This window comes from Pararge aegeria, chromosome 17 (assembly GCF_905163445.1).
Source record: "Pararge aegeria chromosome 17, ilParAegt1.1, whole genome shotgun sequence".
Classification (NCBI taxonomy): Eukaryota; Metazoa; Arthropoda; class Insecta; order Lepidoptera; family Nymphalidae; genus Pararge; species Pararge aegeria.
The window spans coordinates 9,926,429-9,942,332 of NC_053196.1; the positions used below are offsets into that span (position 1 = coordinate 9,926,429).

General features: G+C 37.0%; 1 protein-coding gene across 6 annotated transcripts in view; it reads right to left on the minus strand.

Moving 5' to 3' along the window:
* LOC120631076 (protein split ends) overlaps positions 1–15,904 on the minus strand; it is a 97,682-nt gene that overhangs the window by 17,444 nt on the left and 64,334 nt on the right. For 2 of the 6 annotated variants that reach the window (XM_039900499.1, XM_039900494.1), the window contains 7 exons: positions 11,547–11,732; positions 8,063–8,342; positions 6,190–6,516; positions 5,197–5,487; positions 3,186–3,386; positions 2,768–2,886; positions 1,324–1,446 (listed from right to left, as the gene is read on the minus strand). In XM_039900499.1, coding sequence (XP_039756433.1) covers positions 1,324–1,446; positions 2,768–2,886; positions 3,186–3,386; positions 5,197–5,487; positions 6,190–6,516; positions 8,063–8,342; positions 11,547–11,732 — 1,527 coding nt within the window. The remainder of the gene's footprint in view (positions 1–1,323; positions 1,447–2,767; positions 2,887–3,185; positions 3,387–5,196; positions 5,488–6,189; positions 6,517–8,062; positions 8,343–11,546; positions 11,733–15,904) is intronic. The other 4 variants (XM_039900496.1, XM_039900497.1, XM_039900500.1 and 1 more) reach the window with 4 other exon arrangements.

The following is a 15,904-nucleotide window of genomic DNA, read 5'->3' on the forward strand; positions in this document are numbered from 1 at the left end:
ATTTTTCTTTTATTTTCCTTAAATTTCATTACATAATTTCACTTTGTCTTTATTTGAAATAATGAAAGGTAAGTTTAGGGGCCATAAAAAACGGTGCAACTTCAGTGAAACAAAGCCAATTTATAACACTGCGAAATCGTTTGCCGATGCAACTAACCCAGAATAATTCTAGTACTTAAAAGCAAGAAGTAGGTTGCAGTGACGAGGATATTATTACCATGTATTAGTTCTGGGGCAACCTTACATTTAAGGAAAATTTAACTGGTTTGTTTTTCTTTCATATCATAGAAACACACTTAATGTAACGAAGCTGATTTTATATAATTATGGCAAAACTGTATCAATGCAAGTAATCAGTGATGCGTTTGCGACATAAGCTAGTTGCGAAATAGTTTTTTTCATATCTATCATATTCTCAAAAGAAACTCCAGTTTCATCACTTTGAGCCGCATCGTGAGTTCTAGGCTTTGTTTAGCTGCGTACTTACCTATTTATGATTAAAAATTTATGATTGTTAGCCATTTTTGAAAGCTGTTACTTATAAAGATGTTAAAATTAAAACTTGACAGACATGTTCAATTTGTAAAAATTTGTAAAACGAAAACAAGTGTCTAGGAAAATACTTGAGTAAAAAAGTGTTCCATCAACATTTAGTGTATTATTATATTATATTTTCACCGCCCGTATACATCACGAGATACCGCGGCTTACCGCTTTACTGTATATTCGATACTATTCGGTATTTATGTCTTTATTTTTCGAACAGCTAATAGAAGTGATAATTATATGTGCCGTCATTCATTTTAAAAATAAAACTATTGCTTTAATAAGATACAATAAACTCGTGGATATCTCGTGCAATCGATGTAATTAATCCCTATGGCTAACACTTAAAATTAAAATTGGAAAAATATTTTGGTAAGATAAGAAGCGGTTGACAAACAGAATTAATTTATTCCAAGACCAATGGATGCATATAATAAACTTTTGTTCTAAATTTTGTTACATGTCGTATGACAAATAATTTGACTATTTGTCATATATAGGAGTGCAGATTAGTCACTAGTATATTATTCCACGTAGCCAATACGAGCAGAATCTCTTTAAGTTATCGTTTTCATCGCACGTCCGAGGGTTGACTGGTTGAAAATGCTTTAGCATTAAGTCCGCCTTTTGTAAACCGTTTTTAGTTTGTGCAACAAAAGAGAAAAAAAAGTACGTAGAAAAGCAAGTCTTCCGGTGCATAATGTGTAAAATGTCAAAAAGGGCCCTATCAAAATGGCTGGGCTACATTACAACGCATTTCAGTGTGCGAAGGCTAACCTGTATCTTCGATCAGCCGCATAATCGGCAGGATCGTAATGGTCATGTGCATTATACCGTGGTGTTCGCGATGAGCTCCGACCGAAGCTAGGCGCCCGTGACCGCGACGCGCCCGTGTCATACCTTACAAATAACAATAACATATTGGTGCTAATTCTTTTTATATCTATACTATATAAATTTGGGAAGGGGACACTACTGGTGGGTTTATTCTGTTGGGATAATCCGTGAAACCGTTCGATTAATATATATAAACAGCTTATGTTATGGTTGTCTCCGCGTATTTAATTTAAAGTTATTTCTCTAAAAATACCTTTGTTCTAGAACTTTTTCTCTCCCAAGAAAGTTTTAGTTTTAACTATAATGTCAAACCCCATCAGCATGGTACACGTTTCACATTGGTCTTGCAAAAAGAAGTTCAGCTACAATAATACGTGTGTTTTACATGTACTGTAAAAATGGATAATATACTAGCTTATCGCTGGATTTCGTTTAGTTAAGTATTTGCCAATGATTTTAGCATGACAACCCCAGTTGCAGCTTGGAGAGTTGAAGATGTAGAGTCCATTATACGTCCTTTACTACTGTGGGAGAGGCCTGTACCCAGCTGGTGCCTTATTTAATCTTTTCTTTGCATATTGCGACGCGGCGACGCAATATGCAGCCTTATGGCTAGCCAAGCCCAGCCATGACGCTGCTTTAGCCTAGCCCTTTCAGTAACTTTACTGGCAGTTGAGTTGCTAATCGATGGCGAACTGCATGTCCATCCAAAATTACGATACGTATCCATATCCTTATCGCAAATTGTGCACATGCAGTTCCGACAACCGTCGTTATCAAATTATGCGTTTGGTTGATGTTGTTGGATAACTGGTTACTGAAAACCCGATAAGCCGATCCGACCGGATCTCTAAGCCATAACGAACATTTTTTGTCATAAGGCAATCGTTATTGACAGTATAAAATCGAAAGAATCAATTGACCTTCATCTATAAAAATATTTTAATAATTTTTTGCGTAGCGTCAGTCTTTAGTGAAACCTTAGTGTAAGTTTTGATTTTAACTAACGTTACATCCACTTAAACGTTAATCTATTATTTTATATGTACGATACTCTAAAGTTAAGTCTTTCACCTTATAAGTTACTTAGTGTCAGCATTTTGAATATGGCCAATTATCTCATAGCCATCCTTCTGGTCTTAAGATCAGACCAAATATGATGTCAATACTTTTGAACAGAAATGAGTCTGCACTAAATTGCAATGTTTAAGACCTGTTTAATTTCTTATTGCTATTTTTCTATCTGTCATCTCATCTAACGATTTTGACTCAAAAAACTATAGTGTGATTTATGAGCCATCATATTTTTAAACATGATGCTCGATTGTCTAAGAAGGAGGATATGGCTTATTGGATAAGATTATCACCAAAATAAGGGTCTTACCTAAGTGTCTCGTGTCTTGCAGATGGTATATACCGGCTGGGGGTGTCGCCCACCACTCGCTCTGCGCCCGCTAGAGCTGCAGACCCGCCATGCTTTTCCAATTGTTCATAGAACGCTTCCTACAGTCAAAAATGAAAACATAGCTTAAGTATGTACATAAATACGGTTTGATAGCGAACTTGGTATTAGTTTTCTCGAAGAATTTTACCTATTATTAACAGACTTCAAAAAAAGGCGGAAATACTTAATTAGTTGGTGTATCCTACTAATATTTGAAAAAAAAACTGAATTTTCCGTCGTTGAGCTATAACTATAACTCAAACTTCCTCTAAATCAGATGAATCAGAGAATGGTGGTGGTGGTGGTGGTGGTGGTGATGACGTCTGCTTCTATCGGCTGTTCGATTTTGGCATCTCACCTGGCACTCGCGCGAGGCGTAGTCGACGCAGAGGCGCGGGTGGTCGGGCTCTGCGGCGGACAGCTGCGCGGCCACACGACGCAGTTCGCGCACCGCGCCGCCCGCCGCCGCCGCCTGCTCGAAGTGTACGAGCGCCGCGCCCGCCGCGCGGTCCACGCACACAGACGTCGCCGCGCCGCACCGGGACACCGCGCCCAACACCTGTGACACACCGAATAACGTATCATACAGTCGCCCGTACTTCATAATAAAACATCGTACGTTATATTGGATAGAAGCAGGCGCTTTGCGGAAATAACGCCTGCCTAATATGTCATGGATTTTTAATAATAAAAATCCATGACATATTATGCATAATTTTCATAATATATTATGGATTTCCGCAAAGTAACGCCTGCTTCTCTCCAATATCTCTTGAGGATGATCCGGTTTCGGAGCGAAACTTGCGTAGACCCTCTACGCAAGTTTCACTCCGAAACATTGCCGAAGATGTGTTTGGTGTGGAGTATAAGGATTGAAGAAATTATAAATTCAATTTCAACACATATTAAATCAATGGCGTAAACGGTTTTATCGAAGTGCGTCACGTCATCTGTGTGTAAATAAAGGGATCGAGTGAACAGATTGGCTTCTTAAAATCTTCTAAATAATGGAAATGGATCAAAAATCACATCGGTGGTGGTAGTTAGAACGGCATTATACAGATACTTCTGTTATTACTCTAAATATAATTTTATTTCACAATAATATTAATTGAGACAAAAGTTTCATGGTACAAACATTCTATAAATTTAAATACAATACAGTCCGATTTCTTATTGTAATCTATACTTTATGAGAACAATAAAGTAAACGAAAATTCTTTAATTCACATGAAATGATTTCTTCGGAAAAAAAATAAATTACTTATTTTTTTAAAATTTAAATATAGACTGTGAAGATGCTGTGCAATTGTTAAATAGAGATACTAGTTTCATAGGAACTGCAAACAGGAATAAGAATAATGAATTTTAAATAATGAAGAATTACACAAAGTACTTTATTTTTATATTATGTTCTTTTTGCCTGTAAGAACCATTGAATTTAAAAAAAAAAGGTTGCAACCCTACTTACAGCCTGTGTTGCTTTAAGCCTGTCACTACTAGGTCATACGTTGGTAAGACGGCGTAGTAGTAGCAGAGCTGTTTGTAACAGAGGTCGTCCGGGGAAATACTAACGCCATTCTTATTTCTGCCGCCAAGCAACATTTCTGTGTTCCGGTCCGAATAGGACCGACGGCTTAATCTGCTTCGAAGGGTTGACACCGCCAATTTCCTAACCCCGAGCTAATACTGAGAATTCTTTAAAAAAAAACCCTCAAGTTTTGGCCCGACCGGCTGATTCGAACCCAGGTCCTCGTGATCCGTAGTTAAACATGCTAACCAACGACCCAAATCTAGCTATCAACGATGCAGTTAGTCATTTAGTTCATATACAGTTAAAAATATTTTGACGTCAAATGCTTAAGTTATGTAATGAGGTATCTGTTATATAGTAGTGTAGTCTAATGAGAGTGTCGCAGTATGAAAGTTTTTGTGTTGGCAGTATAGTAGTTTTGTGGTAGGTATGGTATATCGCCTAGTGTGAACAAATTATTATTTAAATATTAACGTCCTTCTAACTCTCCTCGCGGTGGTAAGACACCGACCACACTAACATTCGGGCATCACAAGAATACGAGTTTTTATCATAATGCAAATACTCGTGGGCGAGAATATTACAAGGCCACTACGTAATTATTAAGTTATGCTAATAAAATTTTAATTTCCTTAGAATTAGGTATTTAATTGTTGTACTTATTAATCGCATTAGGTTAAGACCGCAAAGGCATTAGTTTAAGTTTTGTAAATATATAAGTAAAATAAAAATAATATAACGTGTAGAATTTCTAGCCCCTCGCATTCAAAAAGTCAAAAGTCAAAGTCAAATTAATTACCCGTGTGTGTAACTGACGTTTAAAACATGAGCCCACCTGCTTTTCCGTGTGTTCAGTGAGCCCGTCGACCCACACGCAGGTGGTCGCGACGGGCTTCCCGAAGCCCAGCTTGACGCGCGAGCTGCCCACGTGCTCACCGTCCATCGCACGGATGGCCTCCACCACGCTCGATATTGACGCGTACTGGCAGAAAGCGTAACCCGCACCGCCGCCGCTTCCTTTCTTTATATCGATCTCTATTATCCTACCAAAGTGCTTAAACTTATCCCTCAGCTGCTGCTGCGTAACATCTTTCTCCAAGTTTCCAATAAATAACGTTCGAGTAGCCTGTGAAAAAATAATGAAAATGTAAAAACAATAACGCAGTTAAAGGATGAAGTAAAACTATACATAAGTACGTAGAGAAAAGGTGCTGTCCTTTTCACAATGTTTACATTTTACATGCAATATTTTATGACGTGTCAGTTTAACTTTTGGACCTATCAATTTATTTGAGTTAAGTGAATTGTGTATAACAGAATCGCACTGTGTTGAAATATTTAGTCAATAATATTGAAACCAGATATTTAATGAGAAATATGTGTATCACAATCAAATGTGGCCCCAGTATTGTCAGCCTTAAATCCTTTTCTGATTGTGGGCTCTTATTTGCGGCTAATTAAACCAGCTTTACAGTTTAAAATTAGACATTTTTAGTGGAATTTTAGCCCACTATAGTGCCTTACACAACGGGCAAACAAAGTATATTCATTATTTCAAATAGGCCAGCTTTCATTACAGGTTCTTTTGAAAATCGGGTCTGTTATTGCGGTGGGTTTAAGAATGTAGATTCTACGCCTAGCCTTAAGATGCTAGCAATAAACTTAGTGTAGCTATCATATCAAAAATAAAAAGCATATGATATATTTTATATATTGAAATCTTTATAAATGAAATTTTCAATTCAAGTCAGTTATAAGTCAGAGATATAAACTCCTTTTGAGTCGCATATATCGGCTGTAGCGGTAAATGCTAACCGTATTTACGTACCTTTGGATGGTATTCATCAATATCAGTCTCATAAGGTTTGGCCGACTCTGCGTCGTCATCGCAACTTTGGTGAGGTGCCACTGAGATCTTGCAACCAAAAAAAAGCTTATCTTGAGACACTTCGAGTGCCTTCTCTACGTCGGACGGCTTTTTAAAACGGACAACCGCGTACCGATCGGCGTTCTGCCCGACCACTTTGACCCACACCACCTTCCCGTGTTTCTTGTATTCGTGATAAAGACCATCTTTGAGGGAACTGTCGGTCGATCGAGTCGGCAAGTTTCGTACGCAGATCGCAAGGGGTCTTCCATTCGCCGTTGACGGCCACTGTAAGTGATATTTCTACCTTTAACTAAATTGTGATACCAACTTATATAGTCATAATGATTATGCAAATTGACAGCACAACCTAGGTATCCTACTCAATATAAATAAAAAATTGCTATGTATTAAAATATCTTGTATATAAGTATGTCGCAGGATAATTTGAGTCGTTTCGAAAAACGTAGACTATAAGTTAGAACATTATCTTTGGTTGTAGTTAGCTTTTATTTATAGTTTACGAGCGCCAACTTGCTATCAAACTGGTTATCTAGTATGGCGAAATATGAAATTTAAGTTAATTTGTACCAATAAAAAAGACATAGGCATTTGTGTTACATTGCGTGGCTATTTGAAAACTATACTAACTATACCTAGCTTATTGCAAAAATATCTTAATTTCCAATTATCCACTCCTACTCGTATGAATTCGTCTTAGGTTTGAAAAAAAAGATTTTCCTCTATTATCCTACGACGTATACATAGATTACACATGTCCATATCTTTTTTAACGCATTTCTTTTACAGTTTAAGATACGTAGCACAGATCAGCACTGCCTTTATTTCAAAGTTAAGATGAGTTCGTTAAATACTTACTCCTTTTAGTTAAGATAGATCGAAGGCCAAACAAAGGTGTCTAAACCCGCGTTGGCGGTAGCCTGCATATTTACCAGGCGTCGTAGATTTTTTCGTAAATTTCGCGACGTGTGAAATTTACGACAATTGTTACAACCGGTTTAAAACATTCTAAAGCTCCGGTTTCAGCAAGAGTACTGTTATTGGTAGCAAGTGCGCCGCAATTTTGCACGCAACAACGTACGCAGGTAAAGTTTGTTTGGTTTTCGCTAAATCCATAGTTATTCCAATTTTCATTTAAGGTCTTGTTTTTAAATTTCTTTATAAAATTTAGCCAGGACGGTAGACATTCATGTCTCCGGAAAATTGTTTCTTGGCGCCTTTTTTGATAGTATTGGTGCTACTCATTTTCTAGATGTTATCAAACTACCTTTTTTGATTTGCTGTTTCTAACGACACAATTTTTGACAATGCTTGAAATGTTTGCGTAATATTGCCGCGTATACCAAACTCGGCGATAATGCGCACATGAGTTCACCTAACGGGCAATCGTGCAAAAGAGAACGTCTACGACTCGCAAGCGAGGGCCACATCGCCGCGTCCAACAAGCTGCATCCTTAGCGACGTTCAAGTTCAAACCAAGAAAGAGATACAACAAGTACTTCCACTTGGACGCAAACTTGAATGTTGCTAAGGACGCATTGCTGAAGTTCTGCCTTTACCTTTTATTTAATTCGAATTGCTCAGTTTTATAAAATTACCTAAAATAAAAACTAAATAACAACTATTATGTTAGAGCTAATTTAATCATTTTTTTCTACAGAGTCGTATAAAGCGAAAAACTTAGTCAGGAATATAGTCGAGAATAACATATAGTTTTTTTGCTGTACTACATAACGGGCCGAACACAGTCAATCTGGGCAGCGATCATTGATTTTGATAATAGATCGCGATCCAGGGGTGTGAGCTATCATACCTGGTGCGGATGCGGCGGCGGCGTACGCCTCGCCGCGTGGTGCGCCGCCGCGGCTTGGTGCGCAGCGGGTGTGGAGGCCCGCGACGTGTCGCTGGGCTCGGGTGACGAGGACTCGGAGCGCGACGAGCCCGAGCCGGACAGCCGCCGCCGCCTCTCCGTGGCCCCGCCGGGCGTGCTCGGCGTGCTCTCCCCGCCGGCAGCGCCACCACTGCCGCTGCCGGCGCCCGTCGTGCTTGCAGCGCCCGTGCCGCTCGCGTACCACCTATGGTGAGGTGTTGTTCTGCAAAACGAGCATAAAACAATTGTTTAAGCGTGAACTCTAACCATAAATAGCCCTATCAAAAGCATTTATGAATCGTACACACCTTCACCGTGGTGACGGCACATCAGAATACAGTTCCCATCTCGCAAGTTTTCGTATACAATGCGACAAAGGAAATATAACGGAGAAATTGCAGCAGCATCACTACTATCATTTACTGCGATTATTAACCCGTATGCCAAGCGAGGTGATCAAAAGCAATTCCTATCAGAGGCCTTTAGTCCACCGGTTGACTGTTATGTGCTATTGATGATGACAAACCTACATCATCATCACTTAAACTGACTCCAATCCTAGACATGGTCCAATGCTAGACATGGTCATTTGTAAGAATTATAAAAATCCACACTGCTTGAAACAAGGAAGGTTACTTGTTCAAAGCGGCTCCCAGCGACTCGTTAGGGGTTGACGAACGCTGCGTTAGACGGGGTCACCACTTTGGGAACGCTGGGGGTTCATCAGTTCTCAGAGCTATGTGCCTCGGCCGTTGAGCTTTGTTATTCTACGGATCTCCTTATTTTTCTTTTAATCACGTAGAGTACTCTCCCAACATAGCTCTCTCCATTGTTCGCGGAGTGGCTTTGACCCTTCTGATGGGCCCCATAGTAAAACCGACCAAGTTTTAGAGCCATAAGTCATTCTTGGCAACACACACCTGTCTATTTTTCCTTACTTGTCTTATAATGTAAACAATCCTTCCGTCACATTTAAGTGTAAAGTTTATTTTCAAGCTATTATGAAAATAATAAAAAAAACACTCATAAGAAGTTATAAAAAAAGGAGTATATGTATATTTTTTTTAATTATTGTTAACTGATGATGTTTTCTACATTCGTTAACTTAAGCTAAAGCTACGGGGTTTCCAAACACACTATGCTCTTAGAAGCCCTACAACTTTAATTCAGGTTGATGAACGAATATTAGTACCTACTCAATTAAGTATTATTTTCACGTAATTAGAATAAGGAATATTTTATCAGCGCGTTTTGTACGTTTTGCGTATTAAACATGCTGCAAGTACACGTGTTACAAGATGCTAATTATTAAGAATAGGCGTGTATATTACAGTCGATCTCATTAATTCAATTGAGTCAAAGGTGAACATTAACTACACCAATCAAATATACACATAAAATACCAATTTCGTAAATAAGTAATAAACCACAAAACCACTATTGAGAGTATATGTGCGGACTTTATCACCTGATTACGATAAAACGTGCAATTAGTCACACTTCATGCAGATAACATTGAGAAAGAAAAATTAAATATTAATATATAACACGAGCAGAAGCTTCAGGCGAATAGTGCGTCAACACACAGTCACATGTCACAGTGTAAAAATAAATCAGCAAAGGCACTCTCTATTTGCTATGTTTATATGTGCTCGATATTTTTAGACACTAACAATAATAAATTTATGATTCCCCAAATCTATATTTTACTCACCGAAAAGTTCTAATACATTTTGAAAAAATTGCAGTTCCCAACGCGTCCACGACCCTGGTCCCCGTAAACTTCTGATAAACTAATTATTCCCATACAAACATTCATCCGCTATATTACCCACCGCGTCGCATCTCCCCAGCCCGTGTTATGAGGTTAGGCGTTCGCAATAACGAATAAAACATTATTTGTTATTGCGCGATTCTTATGGGACGCGGCGTGTCGTTAATAGCCTTACCATCCTCAACTGATAGTTCCCGAGATTAGCACGTTCAAACAAACATAGAAAAATACTTTCAAGTATTATTAATAGTATGAGATTGAGGTGCTATTTTTATGCACTGAAAATACATCATCCCGCGGGTATCGTAGGAGGCAACTAAGAGAATATAGTTAAATTAGAGAACATTCAGCCTGTCACATCACAAACTTGTCTGCCCAGTAAGGTTATAAATGCCAAACCCTCCCGTTGGGAGAGGCCTTTAGTCGAGCAGTGGAGTGGCTTTTGATGAGAAATTTTTACTTTATTCAGAGCTAAATAGCGTGTATGTATATTTAAACCACTTATCTCAGTCGCACCAAATATCAGTTCGATTTGTTGTCAACACAACGCGGGCGAAACCGCTGGGTAAAACTAATAGATATAATAGTTGAATTTTACATATTATGCCACAATGAAGTGTTTTCTTTTAAAACTTTAAACCAATTATTCAAATCATATGGATATTATAAAGGGAAACATTGATTTTCTTTGTTTGTACCGAATAGCAGGGCTCCGAAAGCACTGGACCGATTTAAAACTATAATGAAGTAATGTAACCCAAAGTAGCAAAATGTTGCCTATAAATTTTATTATATGGCGTACGCTGAGGACTATTGTTACGTAAAAAATATGTATTCCATGATTAAAGTTGTTTATTACAACACAAATAAGTCCGCAAACGATATATAGAACTAACATAGTTAGTCGCAATAGCTGCTTTGTGTTCTAAAATTTTATTAGATCGCCGGTAGAAGCAATACTGACTTACATTAGTATTGCAGTATTAATTTTTATTCAAATAAATAGTTCAAAAACTACACCTAAAGTTTTGCAAGAATTTACAGTTAGTACAAATTGAAGCATCAGTAATCAGCGCTTTTGTGGCTGCATCGCGTTTCGATTTAGCTGTGCGTTTGGTTAATGTCTTATCTGCAGTTTTAAATTAAATACCTCCAAGAGTTTTTTTTTCTATACTGTAACCCCCCCAAGGGTGTTGAACAAGGGATAAAAGTTTGCATGAGAAGAACATGTATCACTAATTATACACGGGCGAAATCAGACAACTAACTAGCTAATAAATAATAATAAGAAGTGTAATTCTATCCAGTTTTTAGTTACAGACTGTTTATACACTTTCTTGCGATTAGTACTTAAGCTTAGATATTTTACGTTTTCTTTTTACATATAACTCTAATTGCACCGTATATGTAACAGTCGGCATTAAAGTTTTGAAAATTAAGTAAAATAATATTAAAAAACTAACGAGAAATGTTTTGTGAATGCATTGAAATTTGAATACGAAGCAACGAAATGCTTAATTTTATATAGAGTATAAATTATATTGCGTAATTTTCCTAATTATAAGAATCTAGTACCTTTTGTATATCAAATCTTGTACGAATCAGTATGCAGTTTAAGAGAGCTATTACAATCTGATTGTTTTTGTATAACACCTTTCGACATTTGAAGGAGGCGTAGCATATGGTGCAGTAGAGTTGTTCCTCTGGTACCTGCCATATGCCGCAGGGGTGTTACCGCGGCGGCAGTACTCGGTGGCGCTGTCGTTAGTGCCTCGCCACGTGACCGCCGCGGCCGCAGTCGCTGCCATTGCACACGTGTTACCTGCGGTGTCCTCTGTCCTGAAACAAACAACTTTATTAAGGATCTGAACCATTTTGTGTTAATCATTCGCTTTAGGCTCTGTCAAAAGGACAAAGATTTGGATCAGTTATCATTATTATTCTTATATTAATTCTATGATATAGTATATAATACCCGGTCAAGCTAAGTTTGCACGACGCGTGGAATATTTCACACTGACGCTTAGGTACGCGGTACGCAAAAAAAAGACCATTATGATCCATTGCATTGAAATGAATTGTTGTTGTAATTGAAATATTAATTAAACGAATCATTGTTATGTCAATCATTTATCAGCGAGGTGCAAACTTAGCGCGACCGAGCAATATATTATTTTAGTACATATTCATATTTGTATATTGTATTGCTACCCTTTACTACATTTAATTACTTTCCCTGATGGTTGTCTAGAAGAGATTGCTTTAGCAATAAGACCGCCTTTGCATACCAATATTTGTTTAAGTTTGTATTCAATTGTATTTTGTGATGTTTCTTTTTTGTGCGCAATAAAGTGTGTATCTATCTATTATTACGCTTTATTTTTACACCACATTAAGTAAAGGATATATATACCACAACACAGAAACATGAAAATAGAAGTAGAATATAAAAGGCGGCCTTATCGCTTAGCAGCTAAGATCTAGTGTGTTCGCTAAGAAAGTTTGACTAATGGGTGCACGATCTTAGCGAACCGAAGCGTGTTCGGGTATCGGTCTAGCCAAGGTTATCCTCTCTTAGTCCGTAATGTATAAAAATAATAAATAAGTACAGTTTTAGGAGGTAGAATACACAGTTCTCATAGAGTAATAACCTGACTATAATATTAAAAATTAAGGGTTTTAAGATAACGTCATAAAATATCACAAAATTTCACGAAGTGAAGTATTTTGTAGTTCACTTAACGAAGCATGACTCACGCGAACGCGACGCATAGCATCTGCGAAACTGTCAGCTGTTTTAGCTTCTATTTTATGACGTTTTGCTAATGGAGTACTGCGCATGCGTTTGCGTGCGACTGTAGTAAAAACCTACACATTACTAATACTAATATTATGTTCGCTTCTTAGCAATGATAGGAATAGGTAAAGTTTATTTATTTATCCAAACTTCGTAGGACACAGACAGTAAGTGGAGAACTTAAGACTACATTCTTTTTTGGGAAAGCAGGTGTGGGACATACACACATGTGGGTAAATTTATAAAACCTGGATATGTTTAAAATATCCAGTACTTAAAAAACACAAATATTTATATTTTAATTTTCATGATAACTAGTTTCATTTATATGTAGCTGCTTCCTGCGGAATTAATGTAGCCGAATATTCTTCGTTGCAAAGTAGTATTTATATCAAACGCAAAAGTCGAATTCGGTCCCAGAAAACAGCAGTTTTGCAACGCCTATACTTTCAAAGTTGGTAAATACCGGGTCAGACTGTGCTAAAAACAAAACTTTTATGGAGCTAGTAATACTATGCTATTTAAAGAGACATTCTTACATCAAAGTAAGAAAAAAACAATTGTAATACTTTGAAAAGACAAATAGCTTTATTTATTTATTTGCATTTATGTTTTATGTAAATAAGAACAAAATGTTCTCAAGGCAAAATAAGTGGTTAGGCATGTTAGCTATGAATTATGATAATTTCTTATTAATAAGCGGATGTATGAATGACATCATTATCAGATTTATTTAAACGAAAACACGAACTTCCTTTCATAGAGTAAGCTCTTGTTTTTGAGTCACGTTTGCGGGCTTATTAATTAATATCACTAACATGTGATATTATTCGTAAAATCCCGTCGTTGTTATGCCATAGATAGATAAGGCTTCATCATCAGGCCTGGGATATCCATTTTGTACTGAAATCCGTTTTGCGATCAATTATTATTAATTATTACTGCTGAGTTTTTCTTTGCCTCATTGACGTTTGTATGCGAGTAATTTGGGTCTCACGGCCTTATAGGTACCATGCTTCTCGGCTAACGCTATACGTGACCACAGAAGTTAAGTCAAATCAACCGAGATTTATGCCCGTTCTCACTAACGACGAACAAGGCAATGCCTATATAAGTAACGCCTAATGAGAGGAGTTTCCTAGGCATACATCAACTGTTCACCAATAGTTGGTGAAACGTTTTTTTTTCTAAAGACATGTATTAAATCATTAGGCATTCCTTTTTTAGGTGATGCCTAGGTTTAGTGAAAACGGGCATTGATAGTAGTATAATAGCGTAGCGTTGTGAATTTAAGGGAGAGGATGGAACACAATGATTTACGGTTGCGGTCGTCAGTGGCTCGATCAGTCTCCTCTCCCCTTCCGCTCACCTCCTCTCATGCGTGATCGATACGCGGGCAGGCAGCGGGGCGCGGGCTTGGGGAGCTAGTGCGGCCCGAACCGTCGGATGCAAAGCCCGCATTTTAAGTGCTCCAGGAATAGTTTAAAATTTTACGATAGTTATCGTGAATTTTATTTTTATTATAGGCAACGAGTGTTAAAAGTAGTTAACAATGTTGACTATTGACTATTAGTTTCATTTATTGCTAGAAATACCAAGAATTAAATATTATGTTTAAAAAAATTCATATGTACATATTTGCAACACATATTCAAATTCAAAAATGTTTTATTCATGTAGACCTTATCACAGGCACTTATCAACCGCGCGTACATATAACAAATTAACACTAATGTTAGGTGATCGTAATAACTGCATTCGCTAACTTGAAACAAAAGCCAGGAGGATCCCAAACAGGCCCTAGTCTCAGTAGCGCCCACATATTCTTGCTTTCGCCATCTTACAGTCGAATTAATATTAAGCTATGAAGTTAGAGCAATTCATACCCAAGCTCTTTCAAGCTTTTCCAAGGATTTCATGTGGTAATTTATTATAAAAAGATATACAATTACCCTAAACATCAAAAATTTTTATTCGTTTGCTTATTAAGTCATAATAGCTAATTTGATCACATCTCGAATGAATTGAAATGCGAAAACGTGGCCATAATAATATCCATTCTTGAGTGTTCGAAAACTGTCAATAATGGGGCCGGTACGTACATACAGAAAAGAAATAGCTCGGCCATTTTACGGGTCCCTGGTGTAATTCAGTTTTAAAATACGGTCTTAATTTGCCTCCTAACAGATGGGCTCTGCATGTCAAATATTGAATTTATACGCAGCATTATGTGTATGAAAAACCCACACGGTGTAGTATTGATGTAGTTGTTATCGGAGGGTCATACCTTTGCCAATGTATTCTAATCATATTATATGAATGGAAAACGGTAATTAAAACAACATATCGTTTATTATTTATTACATCCACCCACCCCACCACGTACGTTAGAAACATCAATTGCGATACTAAAATCAAAAGATATTTATTATAAAACCATTTTACTATATAAATAGCAATCTTAAGATACTATAAATAAATAGACATAATATAAATATAATAAAACTAAGAAAATAATGAATCCACTAAAATAACATTGGTATTTTATCAATGACAAGAAAACTTTCTAAAATAACAGTTAAATACTCACATTGACCTTTAAGTACTTACGTGGTTGTCTTACACACGCTGGTTAAAACAAATGACAGTTAACGAGATACTAGGTTTGCCAGATGAAAATAATCAAAAGTCCGGTAAAACCCTGATACCCATTGTAAAATTGTTTTATTACAGCTTGAGAATATACTCTCAAAACTTACTGAACATAACATGCGACATATTTTATAAATTAGCATAATTATTAATAAAGAAAAAATCCTTACTTAAACAGGAGTCTTCACATATTATTCAGTACGATAAACTGATTAAGTACCTACCTTGGATAAATAACTATTGATTTAAATTGTGACATTATTACTAAAGTATAATTATTTTTAGTTTGTTTAGCTTTTCAAAGAGATCTTTAATGTTTAGGCTAGCTATATTATTATTAAATATCCAGTCCAAAAGTCGTGAAATCTCAGGATTAATCCTAAAATTTGGTAAACCCTCTAGATACGATCCAAGGATTGGGTAGTTGCTGATTTGGTTAGCCGGGAGCTAGCGCAACTTCGTCTGCTTGTTACACTTTTGAATGTGTTGTGCTTGTCTAAGCTTAATATTAAAGTAAAAACGAAACCTGATTATTGACTGCGTTTTTTTATATTAAAACACG